This window comes from Emys orbicularis, chromosome 2, assembly GCF_028017835.1.
Source record: "Emys orbicularis isolate rEmyOrb1 chromosome 2, rEmyOrb1.hap1, whole genome shotgun sequence".
Taxonomy (NCBI): Eukaryota; Metazoa; Chordata; order Testudines; family Emydidae; genus Emys; species Emys orbicularis.
The window spans coordinates 216,103,740-216,123,336 of NC_088684.1; the positions used below are offsets into that span (position 1 = coordinate 216,103,740).

The following is a 19,597-nucleotide window of genomic DNA, read 5'->3' on the forward strand; positions in this document are numbered from 1 at the left end:
GCTGAAGGTAACTATGGTATAATCATTGCCAACTATCCTTGTTTAATGTGTTGTCATGACTAATCATTGCATTACAGTATGCACTGTGACTAACTCCCTTACAACATCTCTGACCCTCAGGACAATCTGCTTGTTGGGATTAAGTCTGAAGATCCAAGCCTTCTGAAAGAAGCAGTTTTTTGACTAATACTCTACTTGAATATGCATTTTGTCCCTGTGATTGTTCTTTGCCTGCATCGCTAGGTTGTTTACTTTCTCTAGACTGGTCTCTTGTTTGGTGTGTGGGAGGTAACATGCCTTGCAACCAGGTTAATTTGATAAAAACTTTGGTGTCCTGCTTTAGTGATATTGTTAGAAGTTAATATAATATTCAGTAAAGTATTTGACTGTAAGTTCCCAGGACTATAGGATGTTGCTTCTTGAGGAGTCATAATATGCTGCTATGAATGCTAGAGGCTTGATTGTGTCCCAGAGGGAAGAATTGCATTGGAGGATTGTTTGTCATCCAGGAAGAAGGCTGCTGTTCTTACCCCCCCATCCTGGGTGGAATGTTAACCTTGCCCTTGTTAGAAAGGGCTATGGGAAAGGTAAAGTGCTGTTTATATCTGATATTAAGTACACTTCTGTAATATATCAACATGCCCTCAGTTCCTAGATGTGTCTGACATTAATGTAGGCTTGAAAGCTGATAGTGGAAATGGCCAGAGAGGTCCATAATTATGAAAAACAAGATGATTTCTTAATGTACCTGCTCCAGATGAAAGATACCTCTTGTTTCTGAAAGATTTTGTCAAAGGTCAAGCAGCCATCTTTTGGTCACAACTAGTTTTGTTTCTCTTCAGGAAAAAACATGTTCTAAGGAATGTGTGTTTAACTAACAAAAAACAATATTGAAAGTTTCCTACATAATCCTTTAAAGGAAATGTATGTTTGTTTTTGATTGTTTGCTACAGCTGGGGTTGGGAAGTCAGGACTCCTGAATTCTGTTCCTGAACCTGATTCACTGTGTGGCTTTAGATAGGCCATTTAACCTTTCAGTATAATGAGTCATTTAACCTCCCAAAAGTTGTTTGAAAAGTGCTTTGAGATCCCTGAATAAAAAGCACTAAAAACTGTGGAATATAATCAGTGCATAAAAAAATTAGTCTTCAAAATGTCCCCTAGAGAGCAACTTTTAGCATTAGGATTGCTATGAAGGGCACAGCCGTATACAGTGCTAATATCTAGTGCTCCAGATGACTGAGTACACAATGAAAAGATCATCTGTTATTTAGAGAAACAGCTGTATTCTTCATGTTTCCACTTGTTGCATACTAAAATTGGATAACTAGCTTGCATGTTGCAATATTGCACTGTTAGTACTGTATGTGCTGTGTCATCATACATCAAGTTTTATATAGTAGTGATTATTTCATCATGGTGTCATTAATTTCATATACAATTACCCTTCAAGAATACTAGTCATGACAGGTGCTTACTCATATCTTCAGAAAATGTTGAACTTCAAACACCGTCAGGTAAGTGTTTTAAATAGTATTGAGTCACTTTTATATCTGAAGTGAGGTGCTGTTTTGGCTAAATTTCATGAGGAGTCTTAAACCTGTTTCATATGTGTGAGACATAATCAGATTGCAATTAGGGTTTTAATTTTTTTGTTTTTAATTATTTAACATATGCTCTTGTACAATAAAGATGCACTTCTAGTATTTAATAGGAATTCATTGTGGTTTGTGGAGACTGGGAAAGAGGTAGTAGAAGACACCATATATTATTACTTTTTATTGTGTGTTTGTTTGTTTGTTTTTAAGGAAGTGGTTGAGTACTATGCCAGGGATGAAAATTCACTGGACAGATGGACGAAACCTTCAGTGATTGAGAAACTGAAGGTACTACAAAGTGAATGTTTGCCTGAGTATTGCAGTGATGATGGAAATGAGGGAGTTGCTGCAATTGCCTAAGCAAATATTACCTAGAGTAGTTTACCTTTTAGATAATCATGTTTCTCTTATGCATATAAAATACAATAAGCTTTTAAAAAGGAAATGCAGTTTAAAAATACACGTGGTAATACAGTATTTCCCAAGCTTTTGAAAGCTCAGGAAAATAAAACCATTTGTGCCCCCTTACAATCCTGCCATATGGTGATGCTGTGATAATTGGGCCTACAGATTTACCCTAATTGTGAACTCAACTCCAAGAAGTGAGCATAATTTCATAAGATGTCACAATAACCCATAACAACAAATGCTGATGGGGAAAGATGCAAAAGCGAGACAGATTGAATTAGTCCAAACAAAAAAGCCTACTGATATAACTCAAGGACTGACATCAAGAGATGAGGGGAACCAGAAATCATTGAACCAAAATGATGTGTCAGAAAATAGGCCTAATTGGTGAACAAAATGAGAGGTCAGGCTGTTCCACCCATCACTCCTTTTTGGAAGAGACTTTGGGAGGAAAATTTGGCTGCTGAAGTGAGATTCACCATCATAGCTGTCACCCCCGCCGTCTCATGGGTCCCTGGACCCTCTTCATCCTAATCCCTGAGAAATGTCCTAACCAGAGCAGGCCAGAGAGAGGGAGTCAGATGACATTGCCATCTCCGCTGGCTCTAGCTAAATCCCATTCGTCACTTGCAGTGTGAGACTTTGTCTTGCCCCATCCCCCCCAAGTCCTTTTCCTTCCTTGCCTTATTTCATCTCTTTCTTAACTCTCTCCTTTTTCCTTCTGTCTGATAAGAGTCTGGCTTAGCTGGCCAAGACTGCATATTTGCCATACGTCTGAAAGCCTGTGACAGTGGCTGATAACACTGTGTGCTGTACCTGTATTTTTCCAGCAGTGAGGTTGCAAGTGACTCAACATCAGAGACAGAAGATGCATTTTCTATCTTTGCTATTTCTTTTCTATGTGTCTGGCTTGTTTAACTTCTTAGGAAATGGGATCAGACTTTAATAACCGCAATGCCAGCTCCAGCTTGTCTCAACTAACTTCTCTTTTCCACAAAAAAGAAGAGTTATTACTATCTTAAAAACGGTCAAACAAAGGTTATTTTTTCTTTTAAAGACACTCTCCAGCGAAAGAGAAAGGGAATAAGGATTGTTCTTGAAATGAAAGCCTTACTTTACATTCCAAATGCTTTAACTGTTTGTCCTGCTTTTCTATATCTTTTTAATAAAAGCTTAAAAGGATTTTAATGGTGTGTTTGCCAGGGTACTAAGCAGGCTGAGGTCTCTGTATATCTAACCCTAAACCTTGTTTAAGGTTTGTTTAGCCCAGGTACTCCATCTAGACTTTTTTACAGTATGAGCGGAGTCTCAGAGCAGATTGTCTTCATATTGGTTCTTCATCTCCTTTCTTACATGCTTTGAGCAGTGAAATAGTTAACAACACTGACATTTAAAGTGTGATCATTTCAGAAGTTAGCACATACCGAAATGAATGGGGATGTTCACACCTCTCAGAGCTGCTATTTCAGGCTCTCTGCAGTCTCAGGCAGATGTGATTACATCAGTTACAGCTGGGTCACATTTTCAAGTCTTTATTCATAACCAGAGCAGCTAGAAACTTTAAAAAAGAGAAGTGAGACTGGAGAAAAAGTGGGAGACCTGTCTGAGGGCTTGTCTACACTGCAAAGTTGACAAAACTTTTGTCTTTCACGGGTACTTAAAGCCCCCCCCCCCCAACCCCCCCCCAAGACAAAAGTTTTGCGGATGCAAGTGGCAGTGTGAACGCGGCTTTGTCCGCAGGAATGCTCTGCTGCCCGCGGGGCTGGAAATATTTTGTCGGCAAAAGTGCCGACAAAGTACCGAAAAAGAGCATTTACACACTCTGACTTTTAGCGACAAGGCTGTGTCGACACAGCCTTGTCGCTAAAAGCTGCATAGTGTTGACAAGCCCTTAGCCTTTCCCTTCCTTCCTTCCCTCTCCCACCCCAGCACATATGCAGGCACGAGCGTGTGCGCGCGCACACACACACACACACACACTTTAGAAAATGCTGTGCTTATACTTGAAACTGTTTTAATTGTTATGTTGACATGAATAGAATTCACCTCACACATTGCTAATCTATATTCCAATTCTCTATTTTTAATAAAGCTTAAATAAAGTATTCACAGTGTCTTTAGGGGGCACCCTGATCCCATGATAAGGGAGGCCCTGCAGCACTGTGGAGAGAGAGGGAGAGCTCCTTTCTTTCCTTGTCCTGGGATTGGAGCATACCATCACAAAACAGCATAGTCTTGTACAGGGGTGATGTGTGCCGAAACAGTTAGCCATCTCCTCATTCAAATAGCATAGATTCCAAAAGCACAATAGGAAAACAATATACTGCCACGCAAACCAGAACACATGCATGCATGTGCACACAGTGAGTTATCGCCATTCTAGCCAGAATACTTCATGGAGCAGGCAGATTTTTTAACAGTTGTTCTTTTGAAGGAGCGTGTGGAAGCTTGGCATATGCCACCTGGGTGGTTATTCTGGGCTTATGTGGCTATGTGGTAGAAGCCCTGGAGTTCAGGAGTAGGTGAAGGAAACAAAGAAAGGGAGAGAGTGTGTGAGAGAGGTTGAGAGAGATGTATACATGGAAAAAGTTAGGGAGAGCTTGAGTGTGAGGCGGAAGCCTCAACGTTATGCCAAAAAATGGAATATAGAGACTCAGGAAAGGAGAACTGTAGTTGGGACAGCAAGATTGACTGGAGGGAGGTGAGATGGTTACTGAATCAGAATGTAATCTCAGAATAAAGATTCATTGTGTGTTGGTCTTATGTCTTCTGACAGGAAATGGCCAAAGCAGAGGGTCTGTGGAACCTTTTCCTGCCAGCCATCAGTGGTCTGAGTCAGGTTGACTATGCATTAATTGCAGAGGAGACAGGAAAATGCTTCTTTGCCCCAGAAATTTTCAATTGTCATGCACCAGGTTAGCAAACCTTCCCCGCATCCCATTCCTTAGCCACCATTTTGTGAACATTTTATGCTGTATGAACTATGTATTGCAAAAAGAAACATTCTGATTTCTCCAAGATACTGGAAACATGGAGGTCCTGCATTTGTATGGGTCTGAAGAGCAAAAGAAACAGTGGCTTGAGCCTCTTCTTCAAGGGAAAATTAGTTCTTGCTTCTGCATGACAGGTAAATGTTTCTGCAGTTGAAAACTGCCTCCCCCCCCCCCCCCCCCCGTTGCATGTTTCACATCAGTGCAGAGAGGTGCAGAAACACAAGCTATTATGTGTTAATACCTTTTGCAATCCACCATTGCTTTGAACCTCTCTATGTGCTATCGACAGCCAGAGGGTCTAATTCTGCAAGATGCTAAGATCCTTAGTCCCCATAGTCACAGTAGTTGCCATTTCCCGTAGTTAAGATTAATAATAATCTATTTGCTATAAGAATATCTTCACTCTTGCTTTTTTATTAATAGCCAAACAAAATTACTATGCAAACAGGACATACAGTAAACTTACCCTCCTTTGTAAAGTGCGTTGAGATCACTGATGAAACACACTGTAAATATGCTAAATATGATACCACTTTAGCAGCTAATAATGCTTATGTAATATTTCAAATATCAATGACAGTCCATCTGCAAATCTTTCATATGTTTGTGAAGTGTAATCTAGAAAATCACCACCATAACATGATGCACTTCCTGTATAGCAATTGCTTATCATTCCTTTTGGGTTTACATTGTCCATTATGGCCAAAATTTTCAAACCCGGGTGCCTGAAATTATCCTCTCAGTGAAAATTGCTGGTGGTCAGCACACCTCTGGAAAAACTGGCACTTTTGATATAGGAGAGTATCTTTAGGCACCCAAGTTTGAAAATTTTGGTCCACAGGTTTAGGGCCAAATCCTGAAAAGTGTTAAGTGCCTCCTGCAAGTCAGCAGGAGTTTAGATAACAGGATAGGATATAATCCCTCTTATTGCTGAGTTCCCAAAGGAGAAGAGGTGTTTTCACCTAAGATTTGGAAGGAAATAGAATATTGATGAAGCAAACTGAAGGGAGGTTGTTTCAAACAGCAGGAGCTGCAAAGGAAAGGCTGTCACTCTATCAGTGATAACATTCTGTGAAGATCTCCAAGGTCACTAGCTTTAGGAGGATGTAGAGAACGAGAAGGACCCAGATTTTCTCCCCTGCTCTGCTCTCTTGTAGTGCAAAGGGTACAGAAAGAATCTGTCTCACCAGGTGAGAATTCCTTTGTCATGAGGGTGTTCTCAGATGGCATAGAGTTTATACAATCCCGCCCTGTCCTAAAATAGGGTTTGCCTGTATCTGGCACTTACCAATTAATCCTGGGACCAGCTTGAGAATTAAGGCACCTTAACTGGCTCCCTGACTGTACCCTGCCTCCAGCAATGACTGGGATGAGCAGAAAACCTGAGCCAAGGTCTGTGAGATAAACCAGAACAAGTCCACGCAGGGTTTTAAAAACAACAAATTTGACTGGCTCTTGAAATTAATAATTATTTATCCAGGGCCCTTACAATTTATCCAGTCTTACAATTAAATAGACAAATGTTATAATTAAAGCTCTAATAACTTTTTAACCCATATTTTCATAGTGAACATTACAATTGTGTTGTTTTCAAAGCAAACAGTAGCTTTCCAATGAAGACACAACAGTTTCCACATGGCCCTAATTATGACTGCATTTTGAAATGCTTGGTCCAGAAGTGTTGAGAGGTTATTAGAGAGCATAGTGTCCGTGTTTTCTGCTTTAGCCTTGAATTACACTTTTTATCCCCACCTCTTTTACCTTCGCTCCAGTTTTTTATTGTATGACGTTTGTATAAGCAAAGCCAAAAGTAATTGTAATCCCCTCCCATAATATATGAATAATGGATCTAACTGCAAAACCATTGTACATGCTCATAAATGTGTTTTGTACAGAGCCTGATGTTGCTTCGAGTGATGCCACCAACATGGAATGCAGCATTCAGCGAGATGGAGATAGCTATATAATCAATGGCAAGAAATGGTGGAGCAGTGGTAAGTACAGAACAATGAATTTATGCTTGAATTCCTTCTGAACATGGTGAAACAAAAATAATTTGCATTCCAGTTCTGAGAAGTTCAAGTGTCTCTTCAGTGACCAGGGTGCTGGATTGTAAAATACACCTCTACCCTGATATAACGCGACCCGATATAACACGAATTCTGATATAACGCGGTAAAGAAGTGCTCCGGGGGGGCAGGGCTGCGCACTCCGGCGGATCAAAGCGAGTTCAATATAACGCGGTTTCACCAATAACGCGGTAAGATTTTTTGGCTCCCGAGGACAGCGTTATATCGAGGTAGAGGTGTAGTGGGGAAAGTGATATTCAGGCTTGGTTTTAATACATGAAGCCCAAACCTTAATTCTGTTAAGGATGTGTGCTGTTGTCTGTACCATTTTACTCTTTTAAACCCTTCCAGAAGCTACTTAGCTGACACATTGAGCTGCACTGTACTCCTCTAATGTATCTTTCCATCAGATGACCCATGTATTTTAAGCTTTGTCCTGAGGCTTTCTTCATATTTGGCAGCTCGTGCGTGGAATGGGGGTACTATGGAGAGCTATATGGGTTCTTATTTTAAGTCATGCTTCCCTGGCTGTTTCTTTAGACTAGGCTTTGGTGCTGATGCATTAGCCCTGGTCTGAATGCTTCCTGTCTCACTTCCTAGCTAGTTTTATAAGCTGGTGCATAAATGGTGAATATCCTTGAAGCTACAGTGCAAAAACTTTTTACCAAAGCATTTAAATGAGTAACAGACTATGAATCCCAGCCTTGAGTTTTGTTCCTGCCCCCAAGTATACAATATATATGAGCATCATTTGTTGCTGTATGTATTCCCTTAGAAAACAAGATATGGTAGTTAAATGTACCAGGATATAACACATTAATTCAACTACACTTTCAACATCACTGCAAAGGTCTCGAAACCAAGGCTTACTTTGAGCCCTCGCTCTTCCTGGAGGTAGAACAAGCTGGTTCTGCCTCCCTGGACCATGTACTCCAGGCCCTGTGCCCTGCAGCTATAACATGGATATTCTTATCTTGAGTCTCTCTATTCAGTGTTATGGGGCACAACTGCTTTCCTAGATCCTACCCTCTGAGCATCTGTATCTCCACTGGCTGGTCTGGAAGCAGTTAATTGGTGTGATTTTAAAATATTGTACGGGGGATCACAAGGTGAACCACACAGTGACAAAAATTATTCCTGTCCTTGATAGCTGGGGAGGGATAGAGGAATTCTGCTGTCCCTGCATTAGTCTTTCTAGCTTTAAATCAGCATAGACAACGTAATGTACTATAAGAACATTTTAACTCTCCCATTCAAAAAAAAAAAAAAAAAAAAACATGAATGTAAAATGTATCCCAAATTACTGCAAAGTAACTGAAGCAATGACAGTGCTATGATTTACTATGATTTAAAGTAGCAGTTCCAAGCTCATAGGGAAAAAAAGATCATTTTCTTTTTGCAGACTTTCCAGAAATACATATGCTAAATACTATATTCTAATATAGCGTAATGCAATTCTAGTTTACATAAATCATTTATATTGTAGGCTTCACTGTTGTATTTTGTAAAGTTAGCATCTAATCCCAGGAGATTCTGATAATGAATTCCCAATAAAATCAACTAAATTGCATTTAAATAACTGTTACTATATTTCTAGAAAATCTGCAAACAGAAAACCATCAGTCGATGGGACCTGAGGGCACTCAGCATCTTCCAGGGCAGGGCCACAAATATAGTGTAGTGAGATCTATACTAACACTAATTGGAATGGAGCTTGAGTGTTACCTACGTGTGTGTGTGTGGGGGAGCTACATAGTGAGATGCATCCACAGAGTTTGCAAATAGCTCTAATAATTTACTAATACAGTTTGACCTGCAATATCTAGAATCACCAGTAGATGGAGGGCTCTGTGTAGGCCTAATACTTCAGGGACTGAAGTGGAAAGGAAGCTTGGCATATTTGTCACCTTCCAAAATGGGAGTATCGCTAGTTGATAGCTGCTGTTATCTCAACATAAAGAAGAAGCTTGTCTCTTGTCTTCTATTTAATCTTACACAGGTTTCTTACAGTCCATAAGCTTAAACCTACAAAGCATGCCTGATGATTTCTTGTATACCTATTGTTAGTCTGAACATGTAACTTGCACTTCTCAAAATAGAGAGACCGGGTGGGGGAGGTAATATCTTTAACTGGACCAACTTCTCTTGGTGAGAGAGACAGACAAGCTTTCACAGAGCTCTTCTTCAGGTCAAAATAGAGTGCATTTGGGGCCTATCCAAAGCCCATTGTAATCAATGGAAAGACTCCCATTAACTTCAGTGGGCTTTAAATGAGGCCCTATATTGGAGCCCAGTGATTACTTGAAGTGTTCGTTTTTGGAACACCTTTTGAAATGCAGGTTGCTTGAAAGTTTAATTTTTCAACTGATCACAAATACAAAAAGTGTGGCAGACATTTTTACTTCTCTATATATAATAAATCTAATAAAAAGCAAGGATATAATTAAAACCAGAAGTGAATACATCGGGGCCACCATTTTACAGTATCACCGTATTTATTTATTTATAGGTAGTAATTACCATAGCATCTACTTCACGTGAACATGCCAGGCCCCTTGTGTGGAGGTTGCCTTAGAGCGCTTTCTTCTGTATAGACTTAAATTCTTGTTAATATATCTATTACACTGCTTTTAAAATACACAGGGCCAGATCCTCTGTAAATCATGGAGGTATGCCAGTATACGCCAGTCGAGAGTCTAGCCCACAATACATGCATATTACAGATGAAGAACAATAGATATATCAATGCCTGTTAGTTTCACTAGAGTGAGGCTTTATCAGTATAAATAAAGGTTGTTTTATTTATATATTTTAAAAAAACTCTCAACATTAGCTACTGGGCACAACACTGATTAATTTCATAATACCAACACTTCCGTTTTAGCATATCACCAGTAAAACTGACTGGCAAAACTGTCTTGCAGCAGCACAGGCAATGATCTGTTGAATAATGGTTTAGTTTCCCTACACTGGGGGCCACAAAGCCGGCCTTTCATCTTTCGCCTATGTACATATCTATCTTCCTCCTCTCGTGAGCCCAATCTGTTTCCTGCTCTAGCCTCCTCATTTTTTGTGTTTTCCCTTCTTCCTAGGACAGGGAGCTTATGTTGTAACCAAATGACCACCTACCTTGCCCTGTGCTCACAGGGATGAAGTCACAGGATTTGCTGACTGATTAGCCACCTTCCTTAATTCAGTGGGCCTGCATTCATTACCTTATTTTCTGCATCAAATACATATGAATGTCTTGAGACTGTTGTAATGTGGGGTGTGTAGCCAATTAGATCCACCTTTGTTACCAAAATCTTCCTCGCAGTGAAACTCATGTAAACAGATTGCAGAGAGTAGAAGGAAACTGAGTATTCTTTAAACACTTAAATGTAACAATTACACTGGTCTACAATTTTTGAGAAGTCGTCTGCTTCAGAGATAAAATGTGCTATTTATTATGTATTTTGATGTGCTGAATTCAAATATGACAATTAAAACAACTGATTGGCTACTGTTTCTAAGATATTTAAGTTTTTACATTTTATGTCTGTGTATATTGTGTAGATAGTAGAGTTTTAATCATAAATTGTAAACCTAGGTCTTTTCATGTGTTTATGGTTGCTTTACATGATAATATTTCACCTGTCCTGTTTATGTAACACTTTAAAAATCAGCAAAAGGGTTATATAAATAAAATTTATTATGAAACAAAAGGCAAAAAACTATTATGTACATAGTTTAGTCCTATTCAGTGTCTACTCGGCGCTTCTTGGCTTGTCTCTTGTATTCATTAAATGGAGCATCTCTTGTCACTGTCCAGCAATAGTCTGCAAGCATTGATGGGCTCCATTTGCCCTGATAGCGTTTCTCCATTGTTGCAATGTCCTGGTGAAATCGCTCGCCATGCTCGTCGCTCACTGCTCCGCAGTTCGGTGGGAAAAAATCTAGATGAGAGTGCAAAAAATGTATCTTTAGTGACATGTTGCAACCAAGGCTTTTGTATGCCTTGAGGAGGTTTTCCACCAACAACCTGTAGTTGTCTGCCTTGTTGTTTCCGAGAAAATTTATTGCCACTAACTGGAAGGCTTTCCATGCCGTCTTTTCCTTGCCACGCAGTGCATGGTCAAATGCATCATCTCGAAGAAGTTCACGAATCTGAGGACCAACAAAGACACCTTCCTTTATCTTAGCTTCACTTAACCTTGGAAATTTTCCACTGAGGTACTTGAAAGCTGCTTGTGTTTTGTCAATGGCCTTGACAAAGTTCTTCATCAGACCCAGCTTGATGTGTAAGGGTGGTAACAAAATCTTCCTTGATTCAACAAGTCGTGGATGCTGAACACTTTTCCTCCCAGGCTCCAATGACTGTCGGAGTGGCCAATCTTTCTTGATGTAGTGGGAATCTCTTGCACGACTATCCCATTCGCAGAGAAAACAGCAGTACTTTGTGTATCCAATCTGCAGACCAAGCAAGAGAGCAACAACCTTCAAATCGCCACAAAGCTACCACTGATGTTGGTCATAGTTTATGCACCTCAAAAGTTGTTTCATGTTGTCATAGGTTTCCTTCCTATGGACTGCATGACCAACTGGAATTGATGGCAAAACATTGCCATTATGCAGTAAAACAGCTTTAAGACTCGTCTTCGATGAATCAATGAACAGTCTCCACTCATCTGGATCGTGAACGATGTTGAGGGCTGCCATCACACCATCGATGTTGTTGCAGGCTACAAGATCACCTTCCATGAAGAAGAATGGGACAAGATCCTTTTGACGGTCACGGAACATGGACATCCTAACATCACCTGCCAGGAGATTCCACTGCTGTAGTCTGGAGCCCAACAGCTCTGCCTTACTCTTGGGTAGTTCCAAATCCCTGACAAGGTCATTCAGTTCACCTTGTGTTATGAGGTGTGGTTCAGAGGAGGAGGATGGGAGAAAATGTGGGTCCTTTGACATTGATGGTTCAGGACCAGAAGTTTCATCCTCTTCCTCTTCCTCGTCTGACTCAAGTGAGAATGATTCTGGTGCATGAGGAACCGGCAGTCCTTCTCCGTGGGGTACTGGGCGTATAGCTGATGGAATGTTTGGATAATGCACAGTCCACTTTTTCTTCTTTGACACACCTTTCCCAACTGGAGGCACCATGCAGAAGTAACAATTGCTGGTATGATCTGTTGGCTCTCTCCAAATCATTGGCACTGCAAAAGGCATAGATTTCCTTTTCCTGTTCAACCACTGGCGAAGATTTGTTGCACAAGTGTTGCAGCATATGTGTGGGGCCCACCTCTTGTCCTGATCTCCAATTTTGCAGCCAAAATAAAGGTGATAGGCTTTCTTAACCATAGTGGTTATACTGCGCTTTTGTGATGCAAAAGTCACTTCACCACAAACATAGCAGAAGTTATCTGCACTGTTCACACAAGTACGAGGCATCTCTGCTCACTTTGGCTAAACAGAAATGTGTCCCTTTACAAAATCAAACACTGACAAATAAGAGAGCGCGACACTCTATGATTTCTAGAGCTGATATAGGGCAATTTGTTCAGCAGAGTGATGTAAGCTTCGTTATGATTGCATCATCCATGACTTCTAGGAATAACATGATGCAATTCATATCATGTATGACGCAATACCAGCTTCAGATTGCATCATTCATTGTTTTGCCTAAAAAGCAAGTACTGTCCAAACCCAGTCATAGATTTATTCATAGATCCAGTCAAAGATGTATTTTAGTCATTTCTGGTTTAAATTGAGATCCCTTCCCTTTATAACTCACTTATCCTCCGCCATTCCCAAGTCAAGGGTCGTATATACTGACCCAATAGCATATCTTGAAAACTAGAGCCAATCAACAATTTTAAGCATCATTTTCGTTCTCAGTGACCCAGAATTAGTAAAGTTTGACTACATTTATTTCAGAAGCATTTTGGCTGTAGAGCAGTGTTATATGGACAATTAAAAAAATTGTCTACCTTCTAGCTATCACAGGCCAGTACTTTTAATCTCACTAATTCCTTCCTTAAGGACCATGACTGTATCCACTCATGAACTATTGAGTATAAATATGCTCTCTTGCTTCAGCCAGTTATTTATATTCTGTGTGCTAAAGCTACAGAGATTGGTGCCTGAAGTGCACCTGCAAAATATCCATAAAGGCATACAATACATTTACAAATCAAAGCTAATTTTCTATAACACAGTATAGGGCTACATGTTCAAAATTAGGTCATAAGTGTCATCTGCAAAATGTAAGACATTTTCATTGCTGGTTGTTACATCAGTTCCCAAAGCATTTTATAGAGGTCACAGGAAATGTGAATTGCCTTCCAGGAAACGACCAAAATGAGGCTCTGAGTAATCTCATATGAATATGGATTTAAAACCAAAGATTTGGCATGTGCCTATAATAGGAAATAGGTCTCATTGCAATCTAGTGCAAGCAGAATATAATTAAAAGGCATTCTGTGTTGTTACAGAAAAGGAACTCTTTTAAACATGCCACATATATTTGGAATCATAAAACACTGGACCATAGCTTGCTGTTTACTGCTGCCTCTGTGAAATACCAGAGATGAACTATTTCCTCAGCTCAAGCCTCACAGGCCATTTGTGAAGTGAAAGCTGAGGAAAAACGGAGTTGCAATTTCAGACAAATATTTTAAATCAATAGGAAGACCTGAAACAGTTTTGAGAAGCAACTCTGGAGTGTTACATTTTAAAGGACTGAAGATTATTAACTCTGGGGTACAAAATTCAGTGCCATCATATTTTTTTTTCCTTTTTACATATTAAGTATATATTTGTTGTGATTAGCATACCGGTATGTAGTCCATTCACTCTTCGTCTAATTAATGGCGTAGCACTGTGACCCTTTAAATCCCACTTTTTTCAAGCGTTCAAGCTGAACTCTGTTTCTGTTGTTTCCATTACCTTTAGTATATGGTTTTTGGTCTTATTCCATTTTGAACTGCTTTGCAACATCTTGGCTGGTTCATGTGTCAGAACATCACTTCAGATTTGATTTGCAGAGTAACATGGATGTTTAAGTTTAATCAAGGAGGAAATAGCTCTCAGATGCATTATAATTGTTCCCTTCTGGTTACACTGGTTAGAGAGGGTGCTACAGCTGCTATATAGTAAAGCTACTTATTTCTTCTGTGTGGCCGTCACAATTCATAGAAATCTCTTCGGTTGGTATATTGCGACTTCTCCTCCAATATCCAAAATTTTTGGCTATTTTCGTAATGTGCATTTTAAAAGAGTCTCCCATAAAGACGTACAAGATTGGGTTCAGGCAGCTGTGAAACAAGGCTATACTCTTAGTTATTTGGAGGGCAACATCTATGGTTTTACTCATGTCACAGTCTGTAATCAGCAAGTAGATGACGTCTATGGCTCGCCAGAACTTGACAATATTGTAGGGCAGCTGAGTGATAATGAAAACAGCCACTACTGTCAGCAGAACTTTGAGGGGCCTAGATTTTTGAACGTTTGGAGACCTAACGAGTGCTCTGGCAATAGCTGAGTAGCAGGTCAGCATGACGAGGAAGGGTAACACAAACACTAGCGTAACTTCCAGGATTTGAATGGTTGCTTTAAGGAGTGTTCCCAGGTCCATTGGAAATACAGGAAAGCATCCATACCGGTCACTGTTTTTCTTGACTGTGTTAAAAATCAGTTCAGGAATGCTCAACAAAATGGCAGCCAACCAGACACAGATACAAGTTACGCTGCATTGCTTTCCACCTCTTTGGTGACTTTGGGGTTTGGAAATGGCGTTATATCTATCCACACTGATACAAGCCAGAAACTGCATGCTAGAGCTGAAGTTCATGGTGTATAAAGCAGAAGTGACCTTGCACATGATGTTTCCAAGCCCCCATCCATGGACTGCATTTGCAGCCCAGAAAGGGAGGGTGAATAGCAGTAACAGATCAGCAATTGCCAAATTGATGATATAAACATCTGTCTTAGTCTTTAGTTTCTTGCAGTAGGCATAGATTGCCACCACTAATGAATTTCCTGCAATTCCCACAATGAAAGCCAGTGAATAAAACACAGGTAGGAACAATTTAGTGAAATTTCTCACCTCCTCTTTTTCACAAAGCATTTCAAACTGAGTGTAGTCAAAAGTGAAGTTTGATTCACTGTTGTCTTCATAATAGTCCATTGAGGTATTTTCACCCCACCCCATGGCAAAAGCTACAAGACAAAAAACAAATCTAAGTTGATTGCATGTTTAAAGATTGTCAGTGGGCCCTAGAACACATGTTAGGGTTTGTATAAAGATCTAAGCTAAATACAAATAAAAATTAATACTATGTATACATTTGAGAATAGTAAGATACTACCCCAAACAAACAATACATCTACAGCTCCTTGGGGGAGGGGACTGTGTCTTCCTATCTGTTTATACAGCACCTAGTACATCTGAGCAAAACAATCCTGGCTGGAGATTTAGGGTGCTACCACAATACATACACTGAGAAGGAGAGCTAACTGTTTGAAACTGAGAGGCAGACATTGCTAAGGGGTGCCTGCAGTTGTATATTTCAGCAGGGTGTGTGTGTGTGAGATTTGTCAGATGCAAGTCAGCTGCTTATGGGAGGCGTCTGCTTAAAAACAATAGAGCAGAATTGGCCCCAGTTCTGGCCATACTGAGTTCACTGGTGCTCTGCATGAGTGCAGGGTCCACCTACATGGATCTGTTTGCAGGATTGATAGTCTGGGAATGTCTCCACAGCAAAAGCTACCCTACCTAAGCTAGCTTGAATCCAGCTAATGCACATAACAATAACAGTGAGGACAGTGCAATGCAGGCTTCAGAACTGGCTCGCAAACAGAGTACATATGCCGGGCTGCACTGTCTTTACTACTCTCGTTACCTGCGCCTGATGTATTCAAGGTTGCTTGGGTAGGCTAGCCGTTGCACAGCTTTTGCTGTGGAGACATACCCTCTGAGGCAGTCTCAGTCCTGAGGGAAGAAAGGAAGCCACCTATTAGTTTTCCCAGTATACTATGCACAGACAATTTTGTGTCTAGTGAGAATTTTTAAAGGTCAGCGAAATAGTTCAAAACCAAAAACTTCAGTAATTTCCAAGAGTTATGCTGACAGATTTTCTTAATGATTAAGTACAAGTACATGTTATAAATAGTCTCATCATGAGACTTTTATTGCCCTTTAATCCTGAAGTTTAGGAGATCCCATCTCCAGTCTGCATCTTGTAGACAAATCACTTATTACAGTACACTTTTCCCTGTATCCTATTCCCAGTTCCTATAACTATGTAGAATTACTCATTTGCTGAAATTCCATCTAATGTAAAAAGAGACTGCGAGATCCTGTAATGGCCTATTATCTGGAAATAAATTGGACTAATGCTAGCCAAGAGCAGAAATCTGCTGAATAGAGAAAACACATTTTCTCTGTTACAATGTTTCAGAATATTACTGTGTTAAAGTTATTGAAAACAGATGCTAAACTGATATCTGGCACTGCCAGTGGGCTTTTTGAAACTTGAAAAAACACATACAACTTTGGCTGTCTTTAAAGAAAACATCTGCCAAAACCTTACTCAGAATATTTATCTGAAAATCTTTTTAAAATGGCTTTTTTCTACAAATAAAAGTTAAATTGTTATTAATGTCATGTGCAAGGTATGAGTGTGTGGTTAATCAAGTTGGAAACTTGAATTTTAAAAAAATTGAGACACGTTAACATTTTCATTTGATACTTGTATCCAAAAATTGTTTCCTCGCCTGGTCATGAAACTGCTCTCAAATTAATAAATGCTGGTTATTTAATATTGATGTTTTGGTTAGTTGGTTTTGTTTTTAATCCTTAACCTCTGTGGAATTTTTCAACCAACATTTAAACGGATATCCTATTCTGGACTTTACATGATAATTAGTTTTTCTTCATATAAGTCTGACATCTGGTATTACTGCATAGTGAAGTATACAGTATAGAAGATAAAGGGATTCTATTCATTTTTATTTTGTTTGGCAAGGGATACTTTGGGATACTACTATATATATTCTACCACTGGTAGTTTCTATCAATCAGCTGTTTCAACAACAATAATATTTTTGCAGTTACATAGCGCGTTCATTGGAAGAATTCAAAGGTAGGAATTAGTATTCCCATTTTACCAAAAAGGAAATGGAGGTCCAGGAGATTAAGGCACTTGCCTAAGATTAGACAGCAAATTAGAAATATAATCTAGGTCTCCTGACTAAGTGCTCTAAACATTAGAGCTCATCTGGAAATGATTAATCTAAGAGAATTATTAGCAGATTTTCTTAAGGGCTAATAAAAAGGGAATTTAAACAGTTCCAGGAAAACTAACTCTGACATTTTTGTTAATGCATCATAAAGCAGGGAAGCTTGTAGGGTGAGGCATGTTCAGATAGCTGATATAGTTTCGGCTGAGCTGAATTCTGTATTAAATAATTGCCTGATGCTGCACAGTGGCTATTTGTCCCTAAAACTAATATTTCTTATTCTTGAGCAACATTTTTATTCATAGACATGCATTGTATCTAGTATGAATATTAATATACATATTTACACATCTTATAAAAATGATTACAGAATTTTGGTATGAATTCAATATTACTCTGCGTGTGTGGGTAGGCAGCATGTGTGAACACCACTACGATTAAATATGCATAGTGAGAAATGTACAGATTTTTTCCTTCCCCTTCTCCCCCCGGATTTGACTTTACTGTACCACATGAGCACAAATCTATCACTAATTAATTAATTAATTAATTAACGTGACTTTCAGAATTGGAAGTGATTACTTGGTTCAATGAAATCCTTAACTCTGTAAAACAAACTTCAATAACATTCACAAAGAGCAAAATCTCCAGTCCTTCTAGCTACAAAGAGGCTCAGTATTACACTTAGTGTACAGCTAAGTAAATAATAAAATTTTAAAAAGAGAGAACTGACCTGTTTTTTTGTCAGCAGTCTGGTAGCAGAAGCTGATGTTTGGAACTTCCACAGTGGAATGTTCAGTTCTTGTGTGACTCACCCTAATCTTCGTCCTCTTTCCTGCACCACGCCCTTAAAGTGAACCCAACTGTACTTTCATTTTAATTTTCCTGTAAAAATCCTGCTTTCCTGGAAGTCAGTTATCACTTGTGCGCTTGAGTCACAGGTTTGCTACTTATGTGCGTGTTTAAACCAGAACAGCGGAGTTCACTGGAAAATCAGCTAGTAGCATTCAACTTGTTTAGGTATGATTATCTAAAAGGGATAGGTAAACATTTGAATCTTTACTACAATACACTAGAATAGCAATTTTATTTTTGAAGCATCCCCTCTGTGATGCATTGTGTACAAAATTAAAAACAAACGTAACAACTCACCTCTTAAAATATGAAAGAAATAAAAACGGGTTCGTAACAGGGGGAACCTTTTGGGGAGGTTAACAGTGGCGGTGCTGCACCTTTTTCGGCTGTCTACAATATTTGACATACAAAGGTGAATGTTTCCAGTGGGTCCCCACTTCTACAATTTATTAAGGGATAGTAGGGGATGCTTTATTGGTTCTTTCAGTTTGGCCATGTGCAAGATCTAATAAAGCCAGAAGGCTGGTATGCAAATACAGGGGAGTCGCATCTTACGCGGGGGTTAGGTTCTGAAGTCAGCGTGTAAGGTGAAAATCGCGTATAGTCAAACGCTCATTGAGTGGAATGGCGGGCGGAATCGCCTGCACTACAGTTACAGTGTTTAAATTGTTATTTTTCTCTTTTTTGTTTTGCCGATCGCGTATAGTTAAAATCGCGCAAGTTAAATGCGCCTGTGATGCGACTCCACTGTAGTGGAAAAGCCAGTGATATGTTATCTGCCAGGACTGAGGATCAGATCTAATGCCCAAAGGAAGAATTCTCAGGCCCTGATGGGCAATGGATGAGGCCCTGAATGAGGCTGGAGCATTATTATTATTTAATTATTTCTACAGGATCTGAGATGACGTGGCACTTTCCAGAAACATAAGCTGACAATGTCCTTGCCCAGAAATGTTTATAATCTAATTTAATCATGACCCCACAAATAATGTATCAGTTAACAATAGTGAGAAAGACAGATATATTCAGCTAGGAGGTCGTGTGCAGTGTTTTGATTGTCGTCATTATGGCAGATTGTGTATTCTGAAGAGTTTACAAAACAAGAGGGTCTTGCCCAGATTAGTTTATCTGGCCAACCTCACGACAGTGACGCTGCTCTTCTGTGTATATACAACATCAGCAGCTTCTCACACACTTTTTGACCGATTTTATTCTGCCCTGTCATTTTGTATCCTGTAGCTGTTCAGTATTTTACAGTAAATGGCATACAGGATGCCAGACAGAGAAAGCAATAAGCAGGCCAGGGCTTTGCTTTTTGGTACAATGGATAATTAGTAGCACCTGCCATGTTCTGCCTGTGCTGAAATCAGTGTAATGTGTATAGGTTCCATTTTGCAAAATGGAAGGCTAGAGCCAGGTGTACCAAACACTGTTTCAAGTCCTTTTGGTCTGA

The 19,597-nt window shown here is 39.6% G+C and overlaps 2 protein-coding genes across 3 annotated transcripts in view; one reads left to right on the forward strand and one right to left on the reverse strand.

The window, feature by feature from the left end:
• Positions 1 to 19,597, forward strand: part of ACAD11 (acyl-CoA dehydrogenase family member 11) — a 59,322-nt gene that overhangs the window by 16,516 nt on the left and 23,209 nt on the right. The window contains exons 10-13 of the mRNA XM_065399243.1: positions 1,809 to 1,886; positions 4,783 to 4,921; positions 5,026 to 5,133; positions 6,895 to 6,993. Coding sequence (XP_065255315.1) covers positions 1,809 to 1,886; positions 4,783 to 4,921; positions 5,026 to 5,133; positions 6,895 to 6,993 — 424 coding nt within the window. The remainder of the gene's footprint in view (positions 1 to 1,808; positions 1,887 to 4,782; positions 4,922 to 5,025; positions 5,134 to 6,894; positions 6,994 to 19,597) is intronic.
• ACKR4 (atypical chemokine receptor 4) lies at positions 9,452 to 18,100 on the reverse strand. 2 transcript variants are annotated; one of them, XM_065399244.1, is made up of 4 exons: positions 18,023 to 18,100; positions 15,951 to 16,039; positions 13,019 to 15,267; positions 9,452 to 10,460 (listed from the first exon to the last, which is right to left on the reverse strand). In XM_065399244.1, the coding sequence occupies exon 3, from the start codon at positions 15,257 to 15,259 to the stop codon at positions 14,195 to 14,197; it is 1,065 nt and encodes a 354-aa protein (XP_065255316.1). In that variant the 5' UTR covers positions 15,260 to 15,267; positions 15,951 to 16,039; positions 18,023 to 18,100; the 3' UTR covers positions 9,452 to 10,460; positions 13,019 to 14,194. The 2 variants fall into 2 exon arrangements, with proteins under 2 accessions (XP_065255316.1, XP_065255317.1); XM_065399245.1 differs by lacking the exon at positions 15,951 to 16,039 and having other exon boundaries at positions 18,023 to 18,091.

Excerpts from the sequence above, each read along its gene's own strand:
- ACKR4 (XM_065399244.1), bottom strand. The coding sequence starts at position 15,259 with ATGGGGTGGGGTGAAAATACCTCAATGGACTATTATGAAGACAACAGT.